The sequence below is a fragment of the Desmodus rotundus genome, chromosome 1 (assembly GCF_022682495.2).
Source record: "Desmodus rotundus isolate HL8 chromosome 1, HLdesRot8A.1, whole genome shotgun sequence".
Classification (NCBI taxonomy): domain Eukaryota; kingdom Metazoa; phylum Chordata; class Mammalia; order Chiroptera; family Phyllostomidae; genus Desmodus; species Desmodus rotundus.
Window position 1 is genome coordinate 107,666,075 of NC_071387.1, and position 12,040 is coordinate 107,678,114.

General features: G+C 40.6%; 1 protein-coding gene across 4 annotated transcripts in view; it reads right to left on the reverse strand.

Moving 5' to 3' along the window:
- Positions 1-12,040, reverse strand: part of TXNDC11 (thioredoxin domain containing 11) — a 58,077-nt gene that overhangs the window by 4,616 nt on the left and 41,421 nt on the right. For all 4 annotated transcript variants that reach the window (XM_045204604.3, XM_053929213.2, XM_071222220.1 and 1 more), the window contains 4 exons: positions 6,764-7,550; positions 4,401-4,543; positions 3,953-4,062; positions 178-258 (listed from right to left, as the gene is read on the reverse strand). In XM_045204604.3, coding sequence (XP_045060539.2) covers positions 178-258; positions 3,953-4,062; positions 4,401-4,543; positions 6,764-7,550 — 1,121 coding nt within the window. The remainder of the gene's footprint in view (positions 1-177; positions 259-3,952; positions 4,063-4,400; positions 4,544-6,763; positions 7,551-12,040) is intronic.

Consider the following 12,040-nt stretch of genomic DNA (forward strand, 5'->3'; position numbering starts at 1 on the left):
ACTAAAGCCCTTTCATCTGTCGTCCCTAATGGCACATTTTTTTGAACATACATTTTATTCAAAATAGTTTAGTAATAACTAATGATTTACATTTCACTTCTATGAATATCTTAAACCCATTTCATTTTCAGCAAAAGAATGCCATCTGCCCAAATATGAAAAAAAAATCTGCATTACCTGTTACAGGGAAAAAATAAAACAGTAGGAAGACGGTCAACCATAAATTCCCAAGGAAGATCATTCTGCGATACATCAATCCTAGAAAATGGAAAGAACAGAAAAAGTAAAAGACTTGCCAGGAAACTCCAATCTGAAAGAACCTTCTCAAATAACTGAAGAACCTACAGCATTTTTAACTGAAGAATCTAGAGCATTTTCTGCAACCAGCCTTCTCAGGAAATGCACCATCAGGTTAAGTTGGGCACCGCTCATGCAGGAAGCACCGATACTTCCTGGACATGAATCTTCCCACTTCACTTACTGAGCGGATATGTACTGTCCTGAAAGTAAAAATGAACTTCCCCCAAAACACCTCACTAACACCTCAGGAGTAGTACACCTACCTGATGAGATCTGGGTAAGTACTTTAATCCCTGAATTAGCTCTGGAAAAACAAAAGAAATCATTGTGCAAAATATATCAAACCTATCTGAAGATGAAAGAAAACTGGAAAAGAAATCCTGTATTTAATATTTTGTAAATCTGGATGGAAGTCCAAAAAGGTGTATTTTATTTTAGCAGATTTAAAATTAATTTTGTAAAAACAGAAAATGACATCTGTGCTAAATTACCCAACCTACCTGTGTTTAATTGTTATTGAACTAGGTGGCAGCTCCTCTTGCAGCTGGCTATGAGCACGACATGCAGCAGGACCCCCACCCCACAAGAGCTGCTCAGATGGAGCAAAAAGAACATTCTAGAAGGAGGGAACCAGTAGAGGGCCAGTAGTAGGGCCGCTCAGCCCTACTTTCACAAATACATCATACAAAACATGAAATGTTTTGACTCATTAATTTGACGGAAGTTTTCAGAAAGTATTGGGGAAGGCGGGATGAGTGCCATGCATTTGTCCAAAAGGATGAAATTCTTAAAAAATGACATAACCAAATTACAATGATTTTAAACAGTTTTACTAATAAAACAGCACTCCTGCCTACCTAAAACATTAGAGTTCCATTTTTTAAACAAGTGGTGTTCAACACTTTATTCTATAATCAAATGTTTTCCTCCCGATTTTTACTTCAAAGAAAGACCAAACTTTAAAATTAATCATGTATTTCATCCTCTATTTCTCTTCAACTACTTGTATGCAAAGCATTGCTCTAGTGAGTGGGTAAAAATCCCAGCACATGCTCAACCGTAATTTACTTCACATTCACCTACTGTTGGATATAAACAATGCTGCCATGCTTCTATGGAAGTCCCACTTCCTTAATTCCCCAAAGTGAAATTAACTGGGTCAAAAACCTGCAACCATTTTTGTGATTTCTTACAATGTTGCTAAAATGGTTTCCAAAGAGGTTATGCCAATTTATTAGCTACATCTGACTATGCTAATGTCACTTTGTTTTATCAAAGATTCTGCCACTTAAAAGCATTTGTTAATTTAGTAAGTATAAATGATACATTGTTATTCTTTTAATTTACACTTATTAGATTATAATTTCCCCAGTTTGTTTATTCTCCTCTTACATGAAAACTCTACTCATGTCATTTCTTCACACTGGAATCCCTCTTAGCTGTTTCTCCACCCTGCCCCCAATTTTTTTTTATTGTGGCAAAATATATGTACCATGAAACTTACAATTGTAACCATTTCTAAGTGTACATACAGTTCAGTGGTATTAAGTATATTCATATTACTGTGCAACCATCATCTTTCAAAACAGAACTCTGTACCCATTATCTCCCATTCCTCCCATCCCTGCAACTCCTGACAACCAACATTCTGCTTTCTGTCTCTATGAATCAGACTACTCTAGGTGCCTCAAAAACCATACAGTATATGTCCTGTTGTGTCTTATTTCACCTAGCATTAATGTCTTCAAGGTTCACTCATGTTATAGTGTGTGTCAGAATTCCCTTCTTTTTAAAGCTGAATGTTACTCCATTGTACAGACCAATTTCCTCTCAACAGTTTCTTAAACCATTTTAATTTTTCAGGGTCTGGAGTATGGACACCTGATTCTGAATCCTGGTCCCTCACTTAACATGCTGTGTGACTCTGGGCAAGTTACCTAATCCCTCTGCACCTCAGTTTCCTCCTCAGTGAAAAGAGAATGGTACTCAGGCCTATTTTACTGTATGTTCTGGAGATTAAGACATAATATGTATACATAAATATTTCTCAGCACTGTAACTCCTCAAATTTGGCTCTAATAAGCATTTATAACATATTAGAGGTGAAATATACAAGGTCTGTCCCCCCAAAATCCACCCATGGTCAATATAATGAGAACAGTTTGCGCCACATTGATGTAACCTGGCAGCCAAGGAGAGTGGACTGGAATGCACATGCGTGGACAATGACAACTTCACTGTTCTAGTCAGTGTGAGCGGCAGACACCATTGAGTGAGCATGTGTACTGTGTGGCTGTCACATTCAAAATGACAGTGAGTACAGCAATGAATCTGCATCAAGTTTTGCATTAAGCTTGAACATTCCTCCATGGAAACTATTCAGATGATTCAGAAGTCCGCAGCTATGGGCATCTGGTTGATTGGCAGCTTCATCACAACAATGTGCCTGCTCATGCATCACCTCTAGTGCAGTTTTTTGCGTAATATCAAATCACCCAGGTGACTCAGCCCCACTACAGCCCAGATTTGGCACTCTGAGACTCATCACTTTTCCCAAAACTAAAATCACCTTGGAAAAGGTTCAGACCACCGTTGATGGGAGTCAGGAAAATACAAAAGGGCAGCTGATGGAGACTGGGAGAACTGTGAGAGGTCCCAAGGTGCCTCCTATGAAGGGAACTAAAGCATCATTGTCCTGTGTATAATGTTTCTTATATCTTCTTCAATAAATGTCACTATTTTTCATATTACATGGCTGGATACCTTCTGCACAAACCTTGTATATGCCATAAAATACAATTCTTATCCTTTTTTATCATCTGTTTTCCTTATTTATTTTCATTGCACATTCTTCAAGTGGAATTTGTTTATTTCTCTTTCATTAATTTTTAAAACTGCTTCACTTTGGAAAATTTCCATCTCTTAAAGGAACCAGCAAATCCAATAATCTATCTTCTATTTTTTTCTATAATTTGATCTTATATATTTAATTCTAATCTATCTGGAGGATTTTGGGGGTTGGGAAGATATATCTAAATAAATTTTTACCCAAAACTGCTTACTACCTTATCAAAAACTCTTTGAGTCTTGTTTTTACAGAACAATGATTTAAATTTTTTTGTTTACTGAAGAGCCCACATACAGTATCTACAGAATCACAAAACTAGAACATGTAGATACCAACCAATCTTTCCTTTTAATTTTGTGAATGAGGAGAAAAACCAGGCCTGGTGGATTTACCAGGCCCCAAAGCCAGCTGGCAGCACATAGGGACTGGACCCCTTTAACTGGGCTGAGGCCCCAGTGCTATGCAACTCCTGGGCACCCTTCCCGTGGTATTACAGGAAGCTGGCCACTTCAGAGGGCTCTTCTAGCTCCTGGGTCAGCACTGCTCCCACATAACTGCACTCACACTCCTATGAATTAAATTGGGTATACACACTCAATATCATGGAAAAAACAGAGAATTCATCTGGAAAACTTTGGTTTTAATGAGGTTTTGCTCATGACTTTAAGCTGACAATTAAATTCAACCAAATCTTCCCCAAGGTTAATGAAAAATGGGCAGACCCTTGCAAACCATACAGCTGAGCTGTAACAAAGAGTGAAGTCAAGAACACAGCCCACGGTGCTGTAGAACAGGCTTCCTTACCTTGCCACGGTGATTGTATCTGCTGGCAGGAGGCGAGCTAGCTGGATGAAGACGTGATTGAGGGATGGACAGAAGCCACACCACTGTGCATAATAAAGCAGCAAAACATCCTGTGGAAAGGGGGAGACTGGCTGTAACTGGTGCCTGGGAAATGGCTTCTCAGGCCCTCACTCTGCTTAGAACCCAACAGGCATTCATTAAATGCTGCTTCTATATAAATTATAGTGAAAAAATTGATTGTCAGATTTTTCCAATTATGAGCCTTGCTTTCTTAAGGACTTTTTGCAATTAGAAAAGCACATGTAATTCACACATGTTCTGTAATAAGACTGTCAAATGGTTAATCTTCTATACATCAAAACCAACTGCTCACCCCAAGAATTGCAGCTTTAGAAATAATTTAATAGGGATAGATGGCTTGATTTTTGTCTCTTTCATGATTCCGTACCTGCTTTTGAAGGACTACTTCCCAAAAGGTATCAGTTGTCACTTCAGTGATTAAATGCTGAGAAGGGAACTGGGCAGAGTCACTTCCAATAAGATGCCTTTTCAAGGGACTGTAGAGAATGCTGAAGTTTTGAATAAAAGACTCTAAAAATAAAGAGAAAATGAGATCAACTCTTCTCTAAGTACAAGGAGAGTGACCTACTTTAAACTCTACCTTTTAAAAATTGGGATGGCTTCACAGGTTCGCATTTTTAACAGTTCACCTACATGCAAAACACTGAACAAAGGGTGGCACCAAGTTTGCGCCTTGGTGTTGTGAACTCAGCAGACAGTAATATAGATAAGAAGACACCATGCATCGTTAGATGCTCTCATAGTCAGACTAGGAATGCTACCCCTTTTTTTCTTAACAAGACTGGTCTACAAATAGACACCAGAGATTGCTTACATTATCAACATGCCACAATCTTTTAAGAGATTTCAACCTACAATACTAAGACCTTTAAGTATAACTACAAATGCAATAATTGCACCAGTCTACTATAATGTGTTAGGTATTTAATACTAGGTAATGTGAGGACAAGGAGCTATGATTTTTGTTTCCTTTATTGAAGTTCCTCAAAATGTTAGAAAAATAAACTCAATTATATTTAGCAGAAAAGCACATTAAAAAGCCCATAAATAATCCAAAAACCCAACAGTATTACCCTCCCCACAAATGCCACTGTATTATCTGAAGCAGCAATAATCTAAGTTTCACTTCTTTTTCTTTTGTCTAACTCTCTCCATTCTGAGGTCCAAATGAACAATGTGACGTTCTGCAGCGGGAGAGGAAGTAAAGAATGTCGTATGAATACTAAAGAGAATTCATTACTAGCGCCGAATAACCCTTTGTTGGCTATGTTTCTGAAACATAAAGCAAAGAATTACTTGCTAATCTGCATGAGGCTTATATTCTGAGACTTCCCCAGAGACAGCTGACTAACGAGTCAACACTCAAAACCAACAATGCTAGTAGATTTTTTTTTTTTTAACAAGGACCCTTACACATTTTGTCACCAACTACAGGACAAAGAATTAGGCTCAATGTTTCAGAATAAATACAGAAAATGAAAAGAAATCTTAAGAAGGCTTCTTTCAGATTATGCTTAAATTCAAAGTGAACACATTAGGAACTCACTGAGTGCTTGAGTGTAAGTGAACAAAATTCAGGAAAATGCAATAAACACTTACTTAAAAAATAAAGGCTTGTTCCATTTTAAGAAAACTCAGTACACCAAAACCTAGCTTTAGAAAACATGAACTAGAAGCAATTTGTAAAACTAATAGAGTATGCACTTCATGGAGTGACTGGCCACAGGGTCCTTTAACTACTCAGAAGCCTTTGTGTTTATAATATATAATCTAATATAGAACAAAATCAGTACTTACATAAGCCTTTCCAAATGTGTCTAATGTAAGAAAGAAGCTTCACCTAGACTTTTAAAAAGACAGCTAAAAGGACTGTTATTCAGGGGCTCCGAGTTTACTGTTGTTGTCATATTTTCTAAAACTTGAAAACAAAAGCTTTCCTTCCCTACCAAATTCCTCTTGTCTCCATTTGGCAAACACTGACTTTCCCCATGTTGCCAGTGAGGCTGAACTAACGTGGCTTTTGAATTCCCACTTCCTGATGTATACATCAAGGATGTCGGCAAAGTCCTGGAAATAGGGCAGTGTGGGTTGGACACTGCAGCAGCCCACCCCCAAGCAGCCCCAAGGGCTCGCTCTCCTATACTGGGGTCTTACCTCCCAAAAAGTATTTTTTGCTGGTTTGCAAACTGACACTTGGTTGTTACAATCTAGGTACCCAAGGTCATAGCAGCATTTCCCAACCCTTATAAAACAGCAACAGAACAAAATAGGCCTTGACACATACATTTAGATCTCTGACACAAAAAGGGAATACAGGCAGTTCAACTGTTTCACTGCTTTCTGTTTAAGTTTCTTGAGAAAGAAGCTGCTGTTAAGACTCACACTCATCAGCCCCTTAGGACACTCACACTAGGAAGGCTCTCTGTCACAGTGACCAGGCTCCCGACTGCAGCTCTCCCTACCTTAGAGATGTGATAGACACTGCCAGTCTCACACGTGGGACTATTATCCTCCAAGGGCTCAACTACCCACTTACCCAAATGTGGAGTTAAAAGTTTCTATTTCATCTATTTAATAGACAAAACTAGCTTCTTGTAAATTATGACCAATTGTAGCCTAAATATTTCAGATGACCCCCATGATCAAATGTAATGCAATTCCCCAGGTAAAGTTACCTATATGGAATTACACAAACTTATTCTGCTTGGGGAAGTGAAGTGTCTACAGTACCTAGAGTGAACTTCATAAGAGCTTGATTTGGATCCAAGATATAGTGAGACTCTTCTTTCACATCAACAATTGCAGCAAATTCTTTCACCCGAGTGGTGCTAGGAGCACCCAGCCTTTCTGCATACAACCAAAACAAATTTGAATCCAACAGGTAGAGGTTCAGGGTCTTGTTCGTTCTGCAGCTCAGGCCTGTGAAGTTTGTGCTGTTCATGTCCACTTCAGGAAAGACATGCCTGTTCTCCTCAATGTGAGGAATGGAGCCTGAGGTATCAACCTCACATTCCTTCTCAAGGGAAGAAAATGCAATGTTTGGGGATTTGAAGCCATCTGGTTCAGAATCAATTAAGCCTGTCACACCCCTGTTTATGGTCCTGCAACATGCAGTGTAGTAGCTGAAAGGGCTGTAGGAACTCAGAAAATTGCTACACTCCATGCTATCTGATATCACATGATAAAAGGCCTGCTCCTTGAGGTAGAAAGAATCCAGAGCTGCTGCCATCTCGAGAAAGCTGCACTGTGGCACACTGACTGAGCTAATGCCCACAGCCGTCTGGTTGACACATAGTTCACAGACATTGTGGGTCCTGGAGATGGAGTGCCACTGGGGCAGCACCACAGTGTTACAGCAGGGGGATACTGTTATCAGTGGTGGGTCCAGCAGCTGGGGTGGGGGCTCAGATGACAGAGACTTGAATACTGGGGCATCCACTCGCTGCAGGTGCTGAAGGAGCCGCTCCACCACCTGGTCCCCGTGACAGTTGTGGTACTCCAAGGCCACTTCGGTGATCTGAAACATAGGGCGGAGTGCATGAGAGATATGAGATAACCAAAGGAGAGATCCTGTAGCTGTCAGGCCTGGAAATCATCCTAATCTGATTCATAAGTAGGAACCCTGGCCAGAAGCCCTGTGTCAAACAGGAAGCTGTCATACCAAAATCTATGAATAGAAAGATTTGGATTATTTTTCAGAACACATCATTCTATTAACAAATAGTGAATCAACTTCTTAGAGACTAAAGGGGTCTTTGGGTAGATGTCTTAGCCTACCGCATAACAAAAATGAAGCGTGGAAGGGTGAAGTGGCTCACCCCTATAATATACATCCAAGTTGCTGAAAAACCAAGAACAGAATTTAAATCTCAACTCCCAGTTGAGTGCACTTTCTTTTACATCTGTAAAACTCATCTATACGATATCTTTCTTTCATTTAAACCAACAGTCTAAAAACTTCCCAAATATTTAATGAGTAGATCAAGTTATTTCATGCCATGTGTTTTTTCAAGTAAATCCATGCCTCACAGGCTGTGAATTCATTCTGTTCCAGCCCATACTCATCCGTCTTGCCTTTCCCCATAACCTCTTCCTTCTCCTGTGTGGATACACTTGTGTATCCAAACCTCTTCACCCTCTTCAGGAAAAAGGGCATCATCAAACTGGAAAAATCAGTTGATCATCAATTTCTCCTCTGCATCACTGCAGGCCTCAAATCCAACCAGCTCTGACTTCAGTTTCGTAAAGCAGGCCCCTCGTCTGCATCCCCACGGCCGCTGCCTCAATTCAGGCCCTTGAGTGTCACAGACCACCATTTTCTCACCTGTGCCTTAACTGAGCCTCCATACTGTGACCACTTATTTTTAAAAATACAACCCTAAGCATGAGACTCCTCTGACAAATGACATTCGATGGCTCCCTATTACCTATAGCAGAAAATCTAAAACAATTGGCCCACGCGTGCCTTTCCAGTGCCATCCTACCCTCTTTAGACCAATCCAGGCCTTCTCACAATGCCGTGCCTTTAGAGGCTTAGTCAGGACCTCCTCCACCTGACAAACCTCATTACCACCCCCAAGACCCAACACCAGGGTGGCTACTTCAGTAAAGCTATCCCCACCCACACCCTGAAAGAGTTGGGTTCTACATCATCAGGGTCCAGAAGCCCTTCCCAGAAATTCTCACAAGTGTCTGCTGAAACGCCCCTCTTCCCCACAAACTATGGATCTTCAAGAGCAGGGATCACATTTGATTTATCCTGCCATCTGCAGAATCTAGTAGAGGGCCAGGCACAAAACAAATGCTCGGTAAACACCTGGTAAACAAGTGGCACCTCAGGGTAAAGTACATGTTCCCATTTCCTGATGAAATTAACCGCTTACCCTGAGATCAGTATTAGCCATTTAAATTTACATTTCATTCCAAGACTCTTCCATTTCCAAATTGAGTATCTTTCACCACCCACTACTCACCCCAGCTTCATGAGGAAGATGAATAAGTCATTATAATTAAAAATGTATTTACTCTATAAATATGCTAATTTGGATTAAATCTTGCCAGTGAGTTAAAAGGTTAAGCCACTCAGGTTCATTTCATTAAATGTGTGTGTGTGTTTGTAAAATCCATTTAATGAGTGCTTTTCCAATTTCAAAAAAACCCCAAATTTTATAACATATGATATTTATATAGAGAGAGTTAATCCAAGACATATGCATTTGTACAGAAAAATAAATAATTTGAGTATTTCTTGGGCATAAAAATGGTCACTTTAGATGATAAACCAGTGTTTTGTTTCTTCCCCACACATACACTTCTCAGCCCTTTTGGATAAGGCTCTGACGGCACATTATACTAACGAGGTCAGGCCTGAACAACCCATAAAGAGCCCACCTACCCTCTGGCCCCATCTGGCACTGCTTTATGTTCAAAGACACAACAGTACATGACCACTCCCACCCATGTCCCCCCAAAATCCCCAAATTCAAGTATTTACTGTAGTTTTTTACAAAAAGTCCAAGTATATTAAGGACAGCAAAATTCCTTTAAAAAATCTTCTTTCCTTCTTTCTTTAATTCTTATCTCTCACAAAGAAGCCATGTCAAGGATATTTTTAATTGAAGACAATATTTTGACTTCTGGTCAAGACTGAGGCGTAGGTGAACACAGCTCACCTCCTTGCACAACTACAACAAATGTTACAACTAAACTACAAAGCAACCATCACCCAAAATCATCAGAAAATCGAGCTGTACAGAAGTCTGACAACCAAGGAATTAAAGAAATCACATTCATCCAGACGGGTAGGAATGTTGCAGACACAGAAATGCGGAGAAATGGAGATGCAGAATGGGCAGTCCCGCATCCACTTGTGGAGGATAAAAATCAGGAGGGACACCTCAGGTGCGAGAGATCCCAGCCCTACACAAGACCACCCAGCCCAGGGTTCCAGTGCCAGGAAGATCAGTCCCCATAACTTCTGGGGGCAAAAACCAGTGGGGGTTGGGGAGGTGGGAAGAAACTGTGGGAAGAAAAAGAAAATCAAAACTATAACAATAAAATGGCAATAAATTTGTAACTATCAACAACTGAATCTAAAAAACAAACTAAGCAAACAAGCAGAACAGGAACAGAATCATAGACATGAAGATCATTTGCAAGGTTATCAGTTGGGAGGGGGAAGGGGGAGAATGGGGGAAAAGGTGCACGAATTAAGAAGTACAAACTAGTAGGTACAGAATAGACAGGGGGATGTTAAGAACAGTATAGGAAATGGAGTAGCCGAAGAGCTTATACGCACAACTCATGGACATGAACTAAGGGAGGAAGACTGCCAGAGAGAATGAGGGGGTACTGAGTGGAGGGGGCAACAGGGTAAAAACTGGGACAACTGTAATAGCATAATCAATAAAATATATTCAAAAAAAGAAAATATTTTGTACAGAGTAATGCTCTTGAAGAATGAATTCTTATTTTTTTCCTATAAAGTAAACCAGTTTTTACTTTCATATTCCTTTTACATAACAGGCAGTTTTGAAATGCAGCTCAAGTCCCATCCCGTACATAAATCACTTGATGTCATATTTAATTTCATGTGATCTAATAAGGAATATTTGGCAAAAAATTTTAAATGTTTGTACTCTAACTGCTACATTCCATTTCTTTTTCTTTTTTAAAGGTTTATTTATTTACCTTTAGAGAAAGGAGAAGGGAAGGAGAGAGGGAGAGAAACATCAATGTGCAAGAGATATATCAATCGGTTGCCTCTCGCATGCCCTGAACTGGGTACCTGGCCTGCAACCCAGGCATGTGCCCTGACTGGCAATTGAACCAGTGACCTTTCAGTTCACAGGCCAGCACTCAATCCACTGAGCCACACCAGCCAGGGCTTCATTCCATTTCTTTAATCAGAGAAATTTGTAAGTCTGAACAAGAAAGATAACCATCCTTTGCTTACAAGACTCATTGACTGTGAATGCCTCAAAGCAGGACTGTCAAAGCTGAAAACAAGTCACAGACTCTGCTGGCTGTGGGAAGCATCTCTTTTGATAAGCACACTGAGATATCTTATGACCTCTCTAGAATTCTAGGGGCCATGGCCTGATGCTGCATGCAGTGCAAACTGTGCTCTCCAATGTGGGGAGTGGGCACGTGTGTACGAGCATCTGCCTGGTCTTAGACTGAGCCTCACAGTGTGGCCACTACATCCCTGTCTCCTACTGAACCCCATTAAATTCCCCTCTACAGCTGCTCCAAACTTCCTTGCTTGGCAAGCCCCCAACTCTACTATCCTCACTCTGCAATGATCTCGTTCTTCTCACAATGTAAGCTTCCTCAACTGTCTACCCGAAGTTAGGCCTAAAGGCAGTAATGGAAAAAGAAGGATTTAAGGCTTAAACTATTTTGTGTCCAAGGAGCTGATGAGTCTAGAACCAGTGACTTCCAGTCAGTGTGTCACTATTTCCCTGGCCACAATCCTCTCTTCCCGTCCCTACCACCACCATCCAAGTTCAGAATCCTACTACCTCTCACTTTTTGGAACACTGCTGCCAGGGAAACTTTAATAATAGTAATACGCATCTCTGCTGACATGTTGGTGAGACTTTGGGAGCTACAGTGAATGTTAAAGTCCTCCAAGAAGCACCAAGGGCCTCTCCTCCAAAGTTTTTTTCTGGGTCTTCCCCAAAAGGCCATTTATAGAGACCATACAACTTGTACTATTTCCTTAAACCTAAAACCTGCTGCAACTTCGCCACCCCTGTGCGTTTGCTCAAGCTGTTCTTTCTCATAAGTTTCTTTCAACTCATCAAGACCCTGGCCACCACTAAAGGTCTATCTCAAATACTTGCCCCTCCCATGGCTGCTCCCAACCTCTCCCCTACCTGCTCCCCAGATTATTGGGCCATAGACCTCTCCTTCAATACCTTCTGACCTAGGCCTGAGGCTAAACTTCTTCTGCCTTGATTTATAAGCAGGCTCTTGCTCCCCTATTGGACAAGCCTCTGAGAC